At 38.9% G+C, this 20,704-nt stretch overlaps 1 protein-coding gene across 1 annotated transcript; it reads left to right on the plus strand.

The window, feature by feature from the left end:
• Positions 1-7,916: 7,916 nt before the first annotated feature.
• LOC110051464 (neural cell adhesion molecule 2-like) lies at positions 7,917-19,340 on the plus strand. The gene is made up of 10 exons (XM_020757491.2): positions 7,917-7,947; positions 8,608-9,204; positions 11,007-11,309; positions 12,416-12,742; positions 14,130-14,408; positions 14,913-15,221; positions 15,750-16,043; positions 16,321-16,608; positions 17,476-17,778; positions 18,681-19,340. Exons 1-10 carry the CDS (start codon positions 7,917-7,919, stop codon positions 19,049-19,051), a joined length of 3,102 nt encoding a protein of 1,033 aa, XP_020613150.2. The 3' UTR covers positions 19,052-19,340.
• Positions 19,341-20,704: the final 1,364 nt, after the last annotated feature.

The following is a 20,704-nucleotide window of genomic DNA, read 5'->3' on the forward strand; positions in this document are numbered from 1 at the left end:
CCTGATAACACTCAATGATTATTTTCCGCCAAAGACCGGCAAGACATCTGAGTAATAAACGTGTGACTATTGATCTCAAAATAATCGCAAAGAGGATCATAAATCTGGGTTGGTGCTTTGTGTATGGAGCAAACTCGAAATAGCTCTGGTTTAAGGCGTCATTGAAACGCCATTTCTATTTAGGAAAAATTATTTGGACTCATTTTAATAGGAGCTTATTAAAGCAGCTGCTTAAACGTGGGCACTTTATTAGACCTAGAAAATGTCGGCGTAAAAGACAGACAAAAAATTTCAATATATAATTTAATTCATGTGCTGCAGAAATGTAAAGTGTATTAATTGAGAATGACGTTGCAGTATCAGTAAGGATTTCGGTTTTGAGGAGTTGTGAATACGTTGCAGTATTGAAAGTCAACGAAATCGCGTTTTAAAGTTGCAATGATTTATCGAAATGCCGTTTTCAGTTTGAATGAGAAAAAACTATATATATCACTTAGACTATATGCAATTCTAATTAGACCTTATCGAGGCAGGTGACCGGACGTGGCACTTCACAAAATGCTGTCATAAAAGTATCACAAACAGCTTTAATATATAATTCAATTCATATTCTGTAGAAATGTAAAATATATCCGTTGAGAACCGCGATGTTACAGTAACCGGAGCATCAAACTTTCAGCGTGTTTTGCACAATATTTCGATTTCGAGGTGTTGTGAACATGCTGCAATATTGAGACTCAGCGTAGATCATTTGAACAGCGGGCTCCATCTCCGTCGGTAGGTACATGAAACACTACTTGTTAAAAAAAATTAAGATATCAGGTGGTTTTCATTCTAATTTCTTACAAGGGATATTAATATAATAATTGATGTCATAATACGTTACCTTATTTTGTTGCTCTCTTGTTTCCCATTCAAACGTATAGTTGATACGTTTCATATCTTACTGAACGGTGTTATATCAATTTGGCTTGTTTCCAACATGGGTTTATTAAATAAGTGAAATTAGCCTTAACCTTTTTTCTTCTGATTCAATTTGATTTAATTCAAAGTTCAAACGACCGGTCATATGTGTTTAAATTGCTCTTAGCTGTCCAACATTGCAAATGAACTGATAAAGTCCGCCAAATTGCCCAAAAACCTGTATACAGTCGAATCTCTCCATCTTCTCCGCAACAGCCATCTTGGGGACAGAGGAAAATGGCCGTTGTAGAGAGGTGGCCATTATGGGGAGGTAGGGTTGTAATGTGACACCTGTTTAGTTTTTTCTTTGAGGGGCAGCATTATCATCAAACCAAACCAAAAACCAAACCAAACAGAAACAGAGACAAACCACGCACGGTATGAATCATTTTCAAATTCTATATGAACGATAAATTGGCCTGCTTCCAGCCAACCGCAATTAGTAATTTCCTCAGTTATTTAACAAGCAACCAAATTTTGTCAAATGGCCATGATATCGTAGCCATTTGTGACTCGATATTTCTACTTACCCATATCGTTTTGGTACTCTTAGGCGGCAAATCAGGTGAGTTTGGTCGAGCCACGGTTCGTATTTTAGCAAGACGCAGTCGAGCCAAAGTACGAGCGAAAAATGCTCGACGGAGTGTAGCAAGGAAACGGGACTATGTATGATAAATGGCTAATTGCTAATTTTGGCGCGATAAAACAGGATATCAGAACAGTGCACACGGCTTCTGATCGGTCATAGGTACGTATTCCGTGAGCTCGAGTAAGATATTTGATCACCCGCGTCGAGGTATCGTGATTTACGAAACACTGACAAATAACGATATGTTACGATAACCGAGTTCAAATACTGTTTTATCATTCAGGCTTTTTTTATAATACGCAAATAACAGCTATTCGTGGTTTTAAATGCTGTACACATTCGACACTACGTCGAATTAATGTTGTTCCTGAGATTCACACAGTTATATGTGAGCGGTTTTCAACAACTAAATTCTGCAGTTTGGACAAAGCTTATTTCCCCCAAACATCACTGGTACAAAAATTGAAAAACAGTACGTATATAGTGGACTGTTTGTCCGCTGAATAGATTCATCTACATATTTACTCGAAGTGCAAAAACAATCTTTGTAGTAATGGCGATGATTTCAATATTTCGATTTTGCGCAGGCGTCAGGGGCAGTTGGTCAGAAGTCTGTCGCGTTTCTTTTTGTTTTGTTTTTTTTATTTAAAGCAGCTGTGTTCAGTTTCTTGAATTGCTGAATGGAGATCAAGACGAGGACTTAAAAGAGAAACCGAAAAGCAGCACGCAATCAAAATTTCCCTCAGCTACACTTGGCTACTCCGTACTAAGAATTTTCCGTCTCGATGGTGCTTTCTCGGGAATTCTTCAATTAGAAGCAAGCCCAGTAGAAGGTTGGAAAAGTGTGCATGTCCACGCAACAATGTTATAAAGCGCGATGCTAGTGGAACTGGGAAGCGTGCTGTCATGTTGCAAATGCCTTTCAAGGTAGATCGGCGCTAATATAGCTGATATCCATGCTAAAAGTGCTGAGACTTTTGACTGGTAATATTGGCTTGCTAATTTGACATTAGAGGGCAAAAATATTGCATTTAAGACGGTTAACCCAATTGAAGGTAAATTCGTACGTATTGTGTATTTTGATCAACCTACAGTGATAAGTAAGTAGGTAATCTAATCTCCTTGTTAGAGACGCACAACCACTAAGAGGCGTACTGGTACGGCAGAAGGAGGAAAATTTTTCATTTTCCTTTTTGCAACGTTCTTTACTCTGAGAAAGACTGTGCGTTCAAAAACGGACAGTATTTTCAGTACACAATGCGTTGTACGCCTCTTGGTACAGACAATTGCCTCTATGCATGGAATTTGTAGTTGAAATTTAAACAACGCGGAATGGCAGCTGTCAATGAAGATTGTTTTGAGAGATAGTGAAGAGATGGTGTGGATATAAACCTCAAGCAATCTCTTTATTCATTATTATTCGTTGCCCACAGGACAGGGTGCGCGCGTCCTACGATTCTGCGAAATATTATTGACAAGTGTAACGAGTTGAAGAAGTCTTGCGGAAGAAGTGGAAGAAAAGTCACGCCCATTTACCGAAAAGAGGTGAGGCTGTGAAATTTCTCTTTCCTTTTTTTAATTTATTCGTATACTACGGAGTTTATTCAGCACAAGTGTTAAAATAAGTTGTTATAGCTGCAATAAAAGGAATTAAACCCTCTCTTTGACACCAGCTCGTCGGTTTAAGGAGTTCAATGTGGAGAAATAAAAGAATGTTTGTCCTCCGAAACTCGGTTTTCTGTGTTTCTCTTACATGCATTATGCGGTACAATTTCGCTCTACATGTACCGTACATTTGCCTAGCTAGTGATAACAGTGTTGAAAACAATTTTGAAGAATGCAGGTGTTGGAATTATGAGATAAACAAGAAGTAGATATGTTTACTGTTGTAAAGCGCAGCGAGTGAGATTCGCGTTTGATATATTGCCACATAAGTCTTCGCCCGGCGAGCCCGGATTTTAACGCATGGTTTCCATGTGGTGTTTTTTTGTTATTATTACTGTTTCTGCGCAGTGTTGATAGTGTGAATTAAACAAACCAAACCAGCTGGCTGTCATAACGATTCTTTGTCAACAATCATTTCCATCTTTGACGTTCATATAAAATGCCCATCAGAAACGAAAAAAGGGAAACCCCAGACTGGGACCATGTCTTTTTTTTTTTTTTTCCTCCTGGTGCGTTTTGTTGTGATATATAAAGTTTTTTTTTAATATATATATATACGCTTACCTGATCGCTCTTTATTTACTATGTGCTCTGATGAGGGTACAAGGGTGTATTCAAGGTATTCAAGAGAACTTTCTCAAAGTAAACACAACTTAAAAGCATCGTGCCAAATGTAAATGACATTTGTTTAATGAAGTGACATTTACATATGTAAAACCAATAAATAATAAGAGCTTTCGGATCAGAAAACACACGAAATTAACTCTGCGAACACAGCCGGAGGTAGTTTATGATTAAAAAAAAACACTATCTGTAAGCTATGACTGTTATCTTTCTTAAGAAGACACAGTCATCCGTTCGAAGGCGGTCGCTCATGTCATAGGTATAAAGTGGCAATTAATCATACATGTACATGGCTTTTTTTCTTCGATGATAAATGTTTTCAGAGGTCATACGAGTGTTGGCGATACTATCAGTTTGGGCTTACATGCAATGTCGAAAGTAACATAGATTGGTAAGTTAGCTTCAGTTCTAAGTTGGATCAGCTCTTTCTCATACAGCTCTTTCTTCATACACTACAGGAATAGGGTTGACCGATAAGCAAGTTTATGTCCACCTTAAAATTTGTTGACATGTAGTAAAGTAATTTCGTTCTTGAGGACGTCTGTTTTTTTTGTTTTTTTTTTTTTCCTTCGTTGCATTCCCGTCCCTCATGTAGTCAAATCCACTAATTGCTTAATAATTGCTTGCCTAAAGAAAAAAAAACTAATCATAAATTAACATATCGCACATTGTGATGTTTATGAAAACCGCCTGTATGGTGTGTTGATTCCGTAGTAATTCCAGTCTATTTTCTGATGTCTTGATCGTAAATGCGACACACACCAAAAAAATACTAATTAAAAAAAAAAACACAAAAATTAAACAATATCAACGGAAAGAAACTGTAACAATTCATCTGTAGCAATACATTTGCTCCCAGCTTATCTGTTATTGACAGTCCTAATTCAATGTTTCTCACTCTACCACCATGAGTTTTAATCAATTGAAAGCTTTTGAGGGCAACGATTTGTTTCCCTTGGTTAGCGTGTAGCTAGATGGGAGTTTCCAGTGTAAAAGATAAAGCGATTATAGTAACCTTGGTCAAACTGGAGGTTATAAGCTTGGTACCAAGCTGATAGAAAAGTTTTTGGCGGTACAAAAAACGTAGTGGTTGTAAACGAGTTTCCATAACATTGGCAGATTTATAATCTTGGTCTGACCTCCACCACCTCCACTGGTTGTGTTGCTAACTGAAGTTAATCTACCGTTTGTCCATATTGATCGAAAATCGACCATATTATCCTTGCGTTGCAACTTTTTAGAGGCGTAGTTACTCAGTGAGAACCGCGTAAAAAGTCGTCTCGCTTTACTCGCCCCACGCTTCCGATAAAATCTTCCACATTCTATTTCCTTGTCAATAAGTCGCCTTGCTTTACTCGCTTTACTCGCCCCTCGCTTCCGATAAAATCTTCCACTTTCTATTTTCTCGTCAATAACCCTCAGTTTCAATAGAGTTAATGTAAACTTCGTATTGAGGCTAAGTAATATAATTTCCGTGCTATAGACGAGATGCCTCGCTTTTTGTAATGAGAATTTGATAGTTTTTGTCACGATAATTGTACCTCTTTATTTTTTTGCTTTTTAATGTCAATTTAAAAACGAGCTATTGACGTAATTGTTATAAGTGCTAGGCAAGAGCGACGATAGATTTAAAAATATAATTCAATTGGGTGTTTTAACCTCCATGGGTTTCCTGTTTTCTCGGAGTGTCCGCCTTGCGTAGGCTCGGCTAAGATAGCTTCCACTTATTGAGTAGACAGGAACTTCTCTTGCTTGATTTGCGAGAAAACAAGAAAACGTTTGAGGTAGCCGCTGGCATAAAACGAATAGAGAAAGATCGCTGCCGGGGATCGCTGTGTAAATATGAATGTAGCATGGTAAGTTTCTCTTGCAAAATCTACCAGTGTTTAGTACTAATTTCAGGCGTATTCTAGATATCAAACCAGAAATACTTTTCGCAATGTATAAAACGCTTTATTGCTGCATTACTAGCCATCGTAATTGGCTTAAGCCAAAGCAGAAAAAAAGATAAAAGTAAGCAAAAGTAAACTGAAACGAACAACTTGTGGTCCACCGAAATAAATTTGTAAAACTAAATGTGGTACGTTTGAATAGAAGTGAATATAACAGAAGGATACTACGCGAAATATTTATTTGTTCAATTTTTTAACTTCTTCATCTAACGTTACTGCCGTCGTATTCTAAATCCGTTCTTGGTCCGTATTCTTATCAGAAATACTGAGTTTAAGCAATGACAACCGCGACCCCAAAGACAACGCCTAGTAAAAAATGAATTTATATTTTATCTTCTAATTTTGCAATTGCTTAGATCTGTTCAGTGTGCCTATTGGTCTCAGAACTTGCTCAAGCTAAATACCGGGAGCTAAATATGTAATGCTAGCGTTCAATTCTGAATGAAAATACCAAAAATTAGCCGCCGTCGTTCTCGTTCTCCAAAATAAGCTAATATACGCAGAACTTAGTCATTCGTTACGTTTGTGCAGAGGACGGCAAAGAAATGTACAGAGAGTTATAACGCACGCACGTGCACAGCCATTGGTCTGCTCATTAAACCTTTTGTTTAGTGACGTTCTCATTGCCGTTGCCGTCGTGGTTTGCTTAAACTGCCCAATGATATCTCGTAGCACGGCTCTCACTCTAAAAAAGAAATATACCTGAATCTAGCAAGAGTTATTTTGGCAGAGTTCACAAAGAGAAAGGGCGTTACCACGTGCACGTTCCGCTAAACATTTTAACCACCAGCAGGTCTCTGGATACCTAATTAAGGTTGCTCAAAAGAGTTTCCAGCACTTATATTTGGATGGGTCGTTAAAACCACTCTCTATCACTTGATGCTATAATCATGGTGTCAAAAAACTGCCCAATCATTGGTGAACACGTTGTTATCATTTTCGTGGCACAATAGGTTACCATAGCAACAGTATGACCTCCTAAAAACACCCTCAATTACTGCTTTAGGGGCTTATAATTCAAAAACGGCACGGTGAAATTATATACAAAACATTCTGTACATGGGGTTCAGAGCCACCTTAAACTTTCGAAAAATTAAGGTGGCTCTAAACCCCATATACAGAATTTTTTTAAACTTTGTCAAAAGTTGCGTCTTATCATGCTTAACAAAAGTTGATACTGTAAAAAAATTTCACCGTGCCGTTTTTGAATTATAGGCTCCTGAAGCTGTAATTAAGGGTGTTTTTAGGAGGTCATACTGTTGCTATGGTAACCTATTGTGTCACGAAAATGATAACAACGTGTTTATCAATGATTGGGCAGTTTTTTGGTACCATGATTGTAGCATCAAGTGATAAAGAGTGGTTATAACGACCCATCAAAATCTAAGTGTTGGAAACTGTTAAGAGCCACCTTAATATGCGACTTTGAACACGCCCAGGATTTGCTAATATTATAAGCACTAGCCAATTAAATCAATTGGTTTAAAATACCACTGTTAAATCCAAGAGATTAGAGCAAGATTCATTCCCTTACCCCGTCCTTTGGAACCCATAACCAGCCCTATATAGAAAGGGAAGAAAATTTTGACTTTAATAATAACAATAATTTATTGCGACTGTGTCAATTTGACTTGTACTTCAGAGCAGATTGGAAGGAAGGACGTCATGAAATGCTTTCAAGTCATATCCGCCATATTCTGTACCTTCTGGTGCTATCTGATCCATCAGAATGTCCAGGCAGGCAAGTAGAAAGAGTATAGCTATCAGAGAACCCACGCAACAATACTAACGATCTTTACTTTTCTAAACTCAAGAGGTGAACGAAAATTGTTATGGGGGTTAATTTAAGGTGGCTCGATCGGATTTTTGAGTAACGATACCGTTCAACTTTGAGTGACTAGACCAGCACCATTATCAATCCAACATAAAATTGAATGTTACTGGTGTGCTAGAGAAAGATGAAAGCCTCAAATGGGGTACATTTCACAAGGATCTGAGTTAGCACAATTTTTAGACCAGGGGCCGGTTTCTCGAAAGCTCCGGAAACTTTTCGGGCCCGAAAAGCCATTTTTAGTTAATCAGTATTTAAAGACATAGAGGTGTACACGCCTGAAACTTCTTGCATGAAGGGAACTCTGTTCGAATTAAAAATAGGTGGGAAAAACAGCTCTGTAGTCATAAGATTTGAGATTTTGCTACGTCTTTCTCGGTGCGAAAACTTTTCGGGACCTTCGAGAAACGGGCCCCAGGTGATGATACTCTTGAGAATTCTTTTAAATCTCCTAAAAATCGCGCGTATATGAATTAGTAATCCTTATATGGATAAAAGAACAATTCTCTAGAGAGTATCGCGTGGTTTCTAATGGGGAAACAAGCCGCCCAAGCTAGAAAGTTTTATAGCTAAGACCACAAACTAATATAGTTTACGCATGCGGACCTGGGGCCCGTTTCTCGAAAGCCCCGGAAACTCTTCGGGAACGCAAAGCCATTTTTTAGAAAATCTGTACATGATCTAGAAACCGAGAGGTGTATACGCCTGAAACTCCTTGAATGAAGAGAACCTCTGTTGATGTTAAGAATATGTGAATAAAACAGTTCTGTAATTATCATAAGGTTTGAGATTTTGCGACGGCTTTCCGGGTGCGAAAACTTTTCAGGACCTTGGAGAAACGGGCCCCTGAACACTCTCTGCAGTTGTGTGTCGCTTTACATTTGGCATTAATATCACCAACCTTCGATTGATTGATTTGGGGGCAGTTTTGACATCGATTGACACCATAGTTAGATTTTTTATTCTTCTGTTGTTATTTGCAGTTCCAGGCCAGTGCAGCGACGGAGCAGACATAGCATTTATGATAGACAATGCAGACATAAGTCTCTTTAAATATCATCTTGAAAAAGAGTTCGTCAAGAATACCATGACAAAACTGGTAACAAAGTCGTCTCAGCTTAACGCTGCGATTGTACTTTACAATGACGAGGCAACAGCAGAGCTGAACTTCACGCAAAATTTTGACATGAATCGCTTTCTTCACGTTATGGAAAATTTAAACAATCCTGATCCTTGCACTGCTTCCCTAACAAGAATCGATCGAGCTTTGCAATTTACTTCAGACCATGTTTTCGGGACCGATGGAGGCTCTCGCCTTGGAGCACCAAAGATTGCCGTTCTTCTCACTCATAGTGCCTGGTCTATTGGACTTAAAGAGTTTCCTCTAAGAAATGCTTCTCAATCACTCAAGCAAAAAGGCATTCGCCTTCTTGTCGTTGGAACTGGGCCCGGTGTTGAGGCATATAAGCAGGAGCTACAGGATATTACAGAGACCAATGATGATTTGATCATGGTCAAAGCTTCTTCCTCACTCTTCCTGTTTGAGAGCGAGTTGGTGGACAAAATTTGCTCGGCAATTGGTAAGTAATAGATACAGTCTCGTGTTAAATCCATCGTTTCCAAATTTCATGAAAAACAAGTTCGTAAAATATTTGCAAATCTGACAACTTCAGAACGTTTTACGTATCAGCTTGCTTTCCTGGATAAATTGCTCAATAATTAACAATTAGATCCGTACCCCTTGCGGGCTACGGGTCAATAGCGCATGAGGCGAAGCCGAATGAGCTATTGACCTGTGGCCCGCAAGGGCGAAGGGTCTAATTGTTTTAGTATCACCCAACTAGTCGGACAGAAAAGGCAATAATAAAGTTAACAAATGCAAGTTGAAGAAATATTTAATTGGGGATAAAACGAAAGAAAGCGTCACGCTCGATTGCGCCAATTTCGCTACTCGAGGACTATTACTAATGGTCCTGTAGTAGCGTAGCCAATTAAAATGCAGGATTTGCATTAGTCCACTAGTTGGGTGATACTAATATTTGATAGCCATGATGATAGATGCGAATGGAGCCATAACACTACTGGAAAAAAGGCCTGAAAAAATAGTCAGGCTGTGAACGGGATTCAAACCCACGACCTTTGCGTTACCGGTGCAATGCTCCCCCAACTGAGCTATGAAAGCCACATGAGAGCAGTCATGTGTGGGTTGGCTCTTTATGTTCAGTGGACGTAATACTCGGCCTAAGTATCACTGTGAATTCCATAGTAATAGATGTCCAACAGTAGTAATTCAATGTAGATATGATGATAGATGCGAATGCAGCCATAACACTGTGAGTAAAAAAGGAAAACACCTGAAAAAGCCTGAATACTTTTTCAGGTCTTTTTTCCAGTAGTGTTATGGCTGCATTCGCATCTATCATCATGTCTACATTTAATTGCTGTTAATTAATTGGGTCCGTTTCTTTAAGAAAATCCAAGATTGGATCCATCCGAAAGAATCCGAAAACGGATTTTGCGTTTCTTTGGTAAACAGAGCAATCCGAGATCTCTCCGATCATGGTGCGTCGAAGGAACCGACGAATCCCCCTCCCAGAGTGGATCCACTCCCAGAGTAGATTCTTCGGTTCCTTTGCCGCACCATGATCCGAGAGATCTTGGATTGATCTGTTTAGTAAAGAAACGCAAAATCCTTTATCGGATTCTTTCGGATTTAAGAATCCAATCTTGGATTTTTTAAAGAAACGAACCCTTAACTGCTAGTGTTGGACATTTGTTACTATGGAATTTACATACTTGAGTCGAGTATTACGTCCACTGAACATAAAGGGCCAACCCACAGAACCGCTCTCGTGTGGCTTTCATAGCTCAGTTGGGGGAGTATTGCACCGGTAACGTAAAGGTCATGGGTTCGAATCCCGTTCAAAGCCTGAATATATTTTCAGGTCTTTTTTCCATTAGTGTTATGACTGCATTCGCATCTATCATCATGTCTGACTACATTTAATTGCTACTGTTGGACATCTATTACTATGGAATATTTGATAGAGTTGGGAGCATAATTTTGGGGTAAACATTCCCTTTGCATTTACTGTTAAATGCAAGAAACAAACAAAGAAACAACAAATCATAGTTCCTCCAATTATTTGCTGCACTAAATCATTACCTGTTATCTCCTTCAAGTTTTTCTTTGTTGGTTGCTTGCTTGGTTGGTTTATTTTTTGGTTTATTTGTTTGTTTGTTGCTTTGTTTGTTTGTTTGTGACAAGGTGATCCATTGTCCTTTCTAAGTTCGAATATAATTGTACCCTAGGTAATCGTTCACTTTAATTTCTTCATCAGTTCGTTCAATGTGCTCCATAATCCTTCTCTTTTGTCCGCAGACAATCCATCCATTACGTTCGACGAGAATCCTGTTCCTCTTTTCGTGGATGGGAGCCACATTCTTAATTGCTACATACGGGGTATACCCACTCCAGTCGTAAAATGGAAGAGGAATGGTCGAGAGCTATCACATGTTGACTTAAATGGAACAGTTTCCATATCTGCTGAGAAGGGAAATGCCATACTCACTACACTGACACTTCACTTCTCTAAAGTCGGACGCGAACATGACGGATACTACACCTGCGAAGCCCTAAACAAGTACAATACAAGGAGACGAAACGTCAAAATTTTGGTTTCTTGTAAGCCTTTTTAAATTTATTCGACGTTAGACATAATGTTGATATATATTAACGGCTTCAATGCCCGACTTTACACGCAGGACAAAAACATATTAACTAATCGCGATGCCAATAAAAAGTATCGGAAAATTGGGATTGCCTTTTACGAATTAAAATTGGTTGGCTAAATTCGTTCTACAAGCTTCAGTATCGATTACAGATATTTGTCCGTTTTCCTCTTCAGCTATGAAATACAGAGAGAGTGAAAACCCGAGAGTAAGAACCTGCATTTTCCCAAGTTAGGCTAAACAGGTTTTTACACAAATGGTATCTAACAAACATTTAGGCTACTTAGGTTCTTAAATGGTTCTTATTTTCTTAAGAAAGTAATTTCAGTTAAGCTTTCAAATGTAGTGGTTTTCAGCCTTCTCCTTACATAAAATTAGCATAAAAATTATTTATTTATGCAATAATGACTTTTACTGAAAAAAGAAGTGCTTACCACATGAATGGTCATTTGAAGTCATACCTTTGTACATAACAATACATGCTTTCTCAGCATTAACAGTGGCTACAGAACATTGGCATTCAATTAAAAATATGAATGAAGATATGAAGGTGCCTGTGTTTCCATAAAGTATGGCATCATGCTATTTGTCCAATTTAGTGAATTTTTACCTATGATTCAGAAAATAAAATCTGTTCGAAATTTTAGGCTAAACAGGTTCTTGTACAGATGGGGTCTAACTGGCAAATTTTAGCCTGGCAGGTTCTTAAAATCTAGGTTTTCACTCGCGGGTTTTAACTGTCATCAATGTTTCAAATAACACCCCAAGGCAGCTGGTGGCACACGAAGGGTTTGTTTTACCCATACACCCGACATGTTGGACCAAGAACGCTTTCTATTATCATGGACCATTTTCCGAAACTGCGGCCACTTTGAATTCTGTTGTTTAAATTAGCTATCAATGGATGCTTAGGGGACAAATTCACACTAATTTTTCCCCATGAGCATCCCATATTAGCTATTTGAAACAACAAATTCAAAATGGCCCTAGCCTCGTATCGGTTAAAAAAAAGGTCTATTGTATCCCTAACATGGTTCCTATCACACATGGACATTTCAGGTTCACCGTCACAACCCATAGTAACTGCCGTTGGACAGATGGGAACTGCCGACATTAGAACTTTATTGTGCAAGATCAGCAACCTCGATTACGGACAGAGGGACTTCTACTACTGGAAGTGGAAGTTTAACGGAAGTGATATTCAGGAAAATAGCAAATACAGCATGTCCTATGACGTTCATTCTCCTAATGTTTGCCTGCAGTCAGTTGGATTGATGTCTCTCACCATTACAAACTTTTCTATGCACGATTTTGGGCAATACAAGTGTATGATAACGACGTCCAACACCACAGTGGGAGAAGACGACACGAATGTATTGGATGCAGGTAAGACGTATAGTGACAAATATTTTAGTGTTCCCAATTTTTGTGCGAACTCAACTTTGGCGAGAATGGAAGATGGTGCATTTTGCCAAAAAAAAAAATACAAATGGCACATTTCGCGAGACTAGAAAGATAAAAATTTGGGATTTGGTAGGACAAATCATGTTGAAAGCGGATATTCTAGAAATCTTGGGAAACTTTACCAGTCGACACTGAGAAACGGGTCGAAAAATAATGCAGGTGAAAATAAGTGAAAATAAGGTAAAGATGACAATAAAAAAATGATCCATAGGCCTCTTTAACGTGGCCGAAAAAGATACCACAACTTGCTTTGTTGATTAAAGTTCTTTAAAACATTTCTGTCGATTCCTTGGTGGTTTCTAGCCTAGTTCTTAGATACAGTAGAAGTCCGTTAATACGGTCACCGACGGGCCACGAAAAATTGGCGGTGTTAACGGAATGGCCGTATTAATGAGGTGGGTCAAATTTTAAGACTGGTCTAAATTGAGTGCAGTCTTAACATGCATATCACAATTACACTTCTAACCAAATATATTATTTGAAAAAAAAATGAAACTTCAATTAGTACGTACAATATTAACGATGGAAAGATGGACATGACTCGCTCGAGTTGCCGTAATAACGTGTTAAAATTTTAAAGCAATATACAAGTTGGGATTTCAGAATGTGGCCGCATTAACAAGGTTTTCTTACACTTAAATGCATGGGCGTTTCACCAGGACCAAAAGACAAGCCGTAATAACGAGATGACCGTAGGGCGGGGATTCACTGTATGCTCAACCAGATTTCCGTACTTACATGTATTGTTATTATTTATTTATTATTGTTTTGTTTTGTTTTGTTTTGTTTCGTTTCGTTTTGTTTTGTTTTGTTTTGTTTTGTTTTGTTTTGTTTTGTTTTGTTTTGTTTTGTTTTGTTTTGTTTTGTTTTGTTTTGTTTTGTTTTGTTTTTTCAGGGACTAAATGTGTTCTTCTATTTTTGCTGCATTTTTTTGTGCATGTTAGCGGCCAAATTTTTCTTCGCCTTGTACGACTGCCAGTTTAAATGGCAGTGCCAGTGAAAAAGTTGTATACTTCGTATTGTTCTTAAAATTGCATGATTCTTAAAAACCGATTAGCTGAAAGCGATGATCCATTTCTCTCTGTTCTACCAGATTGTTGGGTAGTTTTCTCTAAGAGGCCCAGCCACAGTAATCGCGTTGTAGGCAGCCCTTATCATTAGACCGAGTACTTCTTCATGGACACAGTGTCCTTACTCTGTATCCTACAATTTTATTAATTGAAGCAGATCAAATATTTGATTCAACGGGTGTAACTAATCGTAAATGACTGACACATCGGCTGTTTTAATGATACTAATCTTACCGCAGAACCTTTGAAGCCATCGCCTCCAGAAATTGTGATTGCAAAGCCCGATAATTGTGGAAGAACCATACATGTTGAGTGGAATTCCTCATACACTGGGCATGAACTGCAATTAGATATGGCGAACGGCAGAACAGAGCGAGTCATCTATGACGAAAGCATTCCCCCATACATGTATTTTTTCAATGGATTAAAGAGTAATACGATTTATGAGGTTAAAATCAGGGTGAACAATGCTCAAGGTTTTGGTTCGTGGGCAAAGAAACAGATGAAGACAATAGCAGGTATAGTAATGTTTATTGACTCTTGACTATAACAGCTGCTCGGTCTTCATTAATTCTGTTACTCTTCTGCTTGGGTAAGCTACACGTATAACGATAATTAATCTTAATAGGACCAGTTAAGCCGGTACGCAACGATCCAAACGTTGATTACGCCTTGTTTGTTTTATTGTTGCCTTTGGGTATTTTTTTCCTGTTTTGCCTGGTTATACCGTTACTTGAACTAACGACACTGGAGACTTTTCATAGCAAGTAATCTCAAACCGCTATAATATGATATACATGTCAACAGAACGTTATGTCACCACAGTAAAGAGAATTCTCAAACACCGTAAGCTGTAGTGATGTTGGCAGTTGCTTTCTTAGCTAGAGAAAAAGAAGACCTTTCCTTATCTCCTTTCAAACACGAAAATGTTGTATCTTTACACGAACAAAGGCATCACTAGTGCTAGAAAGACTGCACGTAGATTACGTAACGAAACATTTTCAACTTTCATTGCATTACAGAAAGACCAGACTCATTTCCTCTAAACGCCTCGTCGTTTGGCTGTAGTGTCAAACTCTCGTGGCAGCCCCCTCCAAGAAAAGGCTGCCCGGTAACTCGATATACAATCCACTACAGGGAATCTATGCTTTCAGGCAAAGGGAACGTGACATGGCAAACCAAGAACATGAACGCATATCATCCCCACCAACAATTGCATCAGTTATGGCTAGAATGTAGCCAGGCGTATGATATCATAGTCTTGGGTTGGAATGAGCGTGGACACAGTGATATCGACAAAGATTCCATGGTAACAGTTACTACAGAAAGCGGTAAACACCTTATCAATATTATTAACGCCTCAGTGCAACATTATTCGTATTCACATTAGAAGACAGGAACCAGCCTATACGGAATCACGTCTAACGAGATTTTCGTCCTAAAGTGAACGTCTCGAAAAACTTGTCTAAACTGGCCTTCATGAATTCATATTAGGACGTGCTGGAGGCCACTGAGGAGCAATTTTGTTTGCCCAAAGCGCTTAGCTTTCCTTTCGTCCTAGTCCCAGTCAGCGCAGTGGAATTTTCTTATGAACGTCTACGAGAAAACCGTCTTATTGTGACTTCGTGACGGATAACGACAGGTTTCTCGTCTAGTAGGAATCAAAACTTTCGCTCACTTAGACGGATAAGTAGACGGGTAAATTTGGACGCATCCCAAACCGTTTTCATATTAATACGGGAAACTCGTTGCAGACGAGAAACCCTTCTAGAATTTAGGGGTCACTCAATTCCAGTGAGAATTCTGCCATTATTAAACTTAGAATTGACTTCTAATTTGCATCATTGTGTTAAAACCAGGAGTTCCATTTACACCGTCGCTAAAGGACGTTATAGATGACAAGTGTGGCAGGTACAACGTCAGTTGGGAGAAGCCCACCTCCGATTCAGGAGGAGGACCGATAACTGCTTACCGAGCACAAGTACGAATGCAATCAGAAGACAGCTGGCGAGACTGCACAACTTCTGTAGAGAAAAGAAGCTGCGTGTTCAAAGGTTTGGTAAACGAATCGAAATACCATGTACGCGTGCAAGCGATCAATAGGAAGGGACCGAGCGATTGGTATTATGGGTCTTTTGACGCAGTCTACACAGGTGAAGTATACTCTTGCAAAAAAAGCCCGACCCCCTTTGAAAAAGATAAAAAAAAAAAAAGTGCGGTCTGAAAAGGTTAAGAGAAAATATGCTATTTCTAAATTCGAAGAGTTGAGAAAAGTTCAAAGTGTTTCAACCAAATTATTGATGAAACTTGCAACCTTGAGTTAGAATTGAGTTGATTTGATAAAAATTTCAGTTTGAAAATTTGGTATTGATGAACTGTTATTTGGTGGGAAAATTTCTGTCGTTAAATCTACCAATGATATGCTTTTAGGACCACCTGATCCTCCCAAGATAATGAACAAAGAGACGGAGTTAACTGGAAGGAATGTTACCGTTATGTGGAGCACATCAGACAATAACTGTGAAATTATCTTGTACACTCTACGCCACCGAATAGTTGAACCAGCCTTTGAGGACGAAAACTGGTCATCAGTTACAGTCAACGATACAAAATACACGTTACAACTACAGTATAGTAAGGGGTACGAAATAATTGTGTCTGCTTGGAACAAGTTAGGAGGCAGTAACAGCACGGAATGGCATTTAAGAACAGCACAAGGTAAGACTGCATTGACGCTAGGGTAAGCATCAGACAATTGGGATCTCTGAAGTGTTTTGTTCATAAACAGCTATAAGGAGGACAAGAAAACTGTTGTACTTAGTTGCCACGACAAGCCTTTTATTTGCTGTAATTTAAAAAAAAAGGAAACTCGATCCTTGTGGTTTCTTTCACGTAAACGCGATACGAAATCAAGTCGTCATCCCGGTATGAAGCTCGCGCCGGTCCAAGTTTTCTCATGTAAACATCCTCAGTCTGTCAGTGCCTCGCTGGAACTATCTGTTTCAATGTGGCTGATATTGATCTAGTTTGTTTTCTCTCTTTTTTTTTTTTTTTTTGTTAAGAACTGGTAGCAATTGACGAAAAAAAGAACCTGGTGTTAAACGCATCGTATGTCGCGCGTTTCTACCTTACAAGTGTGAAAAGGAGGCGGCGGGCATTGCCCCGAAGGAAGATCATCAATAAAATTTGCTTGACTCCGATGCTGTCTTTGCGGAGTTTGTTGATAAAAAGTGTTCGTGGTTTGGTTTGCAAATTCGAGAAGAATTTATGAAAAATTCGGGTTCGCAGAAAAAACTTTTTCCAAATAAAAGGACTCCTTAAGGTGAAAAAGTACAGTAAGCTTCTTATCTACCAAACAGCTAGGTACGAGCAAGAAATTAGCCAGAGTAATCCATTTGTTTTTTCGATTCTGTCGCGAAATTAAGACTTTGCTTACTCTTTTTGTTATTTATTTATTTTAACACGTTACAAAAAAGATAGATTTGCACAAGATTACTTGATTACCTCTTGCTATCCTTTTTACAATTGTTATAACAGATATTTACTAACCTTTGCATTTGATTGTCTGCCCTTTCTTCCTGGTAGATATTCCATACCCACCTAACATGTTTCAAACAATATCTGGGCCGTGCAACTCTATCAACTTCACTTGGAGTCCATCAACTCGTGCAACACTTGGAGGACCCGTCGCAAGTTATCTCACCCAGATAAAAATAAATGGTTCACAAGATCCATGGCATAATTGTTCTTCATCCGAAACGTTGCTGTCGACATCTTGTTTGTTCACGAGCCTGAAGAAAGACACGGCCTACGAGGTTAGAGTGATGGCTAAGAACAGGCTTGGGTATGGGCTACCATCACGTGCGATCATTAAAACGGAAAACGCAGGTAACCAAAAACACTAATGTTTAAAAAAAGTCAGTCAGTCAACGCTTCTAATCGTGAAGCTTACAAAAGTATAAATCAAATAAACAATTTGCCTATTTTGTACGTTGTGCAGATCTATTCTCAATTCATACCACTAAAAAACGTTCGAGCTAAGAATTCGGCAAAAACTAACCTTGCTGCGTGTCTTAGATAGCAAGCAATTCATTTAAATTAAACAAAACCCCTGGGCCAATAAGAAATGGTTGTTTATCAGTTATTGGAATGACGATGTTGTCGCCTGGACTTTACCGACGGAATGAAAATGCAAAGTGAGGAAGGGAAATAAAATACAGAAAATACTACTACTACAACAGCAAAGCGGCCAATCCACCGTAGGAAAAAAGATGGCGGCTGTACATTTTACCACAATGCGTCGCGAACCTGACACAGCCCAAAAGGCACGAAGAAAGCCTTATAATTGCAATATTTTGTCCCTGTACTAAGGATATTAAGTAGCCTAGGTTTGAAGATTTTTATAACGTTTCTGTACGTTTTTATGAACGTTTTTTAGGTTTTCGTGCGCTAAGAACTATGGGTAAATGTACCAGTCGCCATCGTTTTTCCTACGGAGGATTGGAAGTAATTAAGTTAGAAATAGCGAAATTTATTTATATCACCAATAGCAAAAAAAAGAATATCAATATCCCTACTTTATGTTATGAACCAAGAATAAAGAAATGAAAGCGGGCGCCTTATTTTGCGCTGTAAAATACTTGTAATAAATACAGATTCAAGCGGATTTTGGTTTTTAATTTCATTATAATAATAACAAAATAGTAGTTACAGCTCAGGTTGCCGGCACATTAAAAAGTTACAAGAATAACACCTCAAATTGACCAGAAAACATTTTGCACGCATTGCAGACCGCCCCGATACACCCACTATAACCAATACTGAAACGGAAGTTCTAGGGTGCAACGTCACTATCAAGTGGAATAAGCCATCATCAAATGGCTGTCCAATACTCTTCTACACTGTCCACTACAAACAAAAGACACCACAATATGGAGACATGGGATGGAGCATAACAAATGTCACCGACCCAAACGTCAATCATCAAGCACTAGTTCTTAACTGTACCACAACCTATGTGTTCGAAGTGAAAGCCTGGAACGAGAAAGGAGGTAGTCATTCTCCTTTAAAGGCCTGGCCCATCACAACAGGGGGAGGTCGAGCAAGTGCACAGGGAGATCTCGGAGACACAGCAGATTCAGGTATATTTAACAATTATTAAATTCTCAACCTCGGGTAATGCAATTCTAGCTTTCTGATTGGTTCATTGGATCTCGGTTACCAGCCATTATACCTGCGTTTGACCTTATATGGAAATGAATACGGTAAATATCGCTCGGCATAAACTTTTTCGCGGGAAGCCAAGTTTCGTCGCCAAAAAAAAAAAAAATGGATAAAAAAAGCTGATTCGATGAGCTATCTACAGAAGAAATACAGGAAATTACAGACTATGCCGTCTCAGTAACAACAAAAAAGCCACAAAGTTCGAGATTAGATTATTTAACGGTCCCCTTAAAAATTGCAAAATTAAAATATGACCGTCGAGATTTTACGCATTCATGAAGATTAAGTTACAAAAACAATGTTTACCTCAACAGAATGGTTTACTAGTCCTGGTGGCATCAAATTTTCCAAACCGACATAAGAAATGTCAAAGAAGAACTGAATGTTTGTTTGAAGTGTTTTTACACTTCTGCGAGGAAGAAAGATGGCACGTATTACAAACGTTCATCCACGAAATCCATAAGAGCCGCCACTAATCATTTCCTTCGCACGCCGCCGCACAACAAACCGATTTTCCACTATCTCTGGCCAGGCAAATGAAATATTTGAGCATTTGCAAAAGGCCTCAGGAAAACAGTCATCATTGCCGGCGTAGTCCATAAGAAACCGATTTCCAATGAGCAGATGAGGAAACTGTTCGACTTAAGCGAGCTCAGATCGGTCGAGAATAAAAATCCCGCACAGCTAAAGAGGACGACCTAGTTTTATCTCGGTCTCTTTCTGTCCACGAGGACGAGAGAATCAACGACAGCTAGCGCCAACAATTCTGTCCTTACGAAAAACACCTCAAGGAGTTGAGTGTATTGAGCTGAACCGAAGTAAGCCCGGTTCTTTACCAGCCACGAAAAACCATCAGGCTGGCCTCGGATATTCTGAAGATGAATCTGACTTTCAGATAGTTTCTGTACCAGACTCTGAATCTGGCCAAAAATGAGCTCCACACAGACAGCTCGAAATGCCAAGACTTTCAAAGCAAGGAAATCCTGAAAGAGTTCTTGTTGAGCATAATTTTGGCACAACGTCTGTGTCACATTGCGATCAAAGTTTTCCGCAGCATTATTACAACGGCAATGTGCAAGTGCACAATTATTCGGCTCTTCTCCATGACTCAAACTTAAACGCTTTTCAAACTTTCTGACCAAGGATATATCTCCTTCATGTGGTGGATGTTCCTTGAATTCTACTTGAGCCATAATTTCCAAGTATACAAACGCACCGAATTTAATAAAACAATTATTCCATTCGCGCTTGTTAGATATGAGATTGGTTATAGCCAACTCGGCCCCACGGGCCTCGTTGGCTATTTACCATCTCATATCCAACGCGCTCTCATGGAATAATTGTTAATTATTCCACGACCGCGCGTTGGATATGGTATGATAGCTAACGAGGTGCGTATCGCCAAGTTGGCTGTAACTATGTCATATCCAACAAGGGCGAGTAGAATGAATTGTTTTATTGAAAACGCCCCCAAAATAAAGAAAACTACACTAAAATAAAAATAAAAACGCTCAAAAAATTCACGCGTACGCTTACCATATTCGAAGAGCGTAACCCATAACCCATGATGGCTAAGCTTATGAAACCTCTC

This window comes from Orbicella faveolata, unplaced genomic scaffold (assembly GCF_042242905.1).
Source record: "Orbicella faveolata isolate gen_17 unplaced genomic scaffold, um_ofav_v1 contig_35, whole genome shotgun sequence".
NCBI lineage: Eukaryota > Metazoa > Cnidaria > Anthozoa > Scleractinia > Merulinidae > Orbicella > Orbicella faveolata.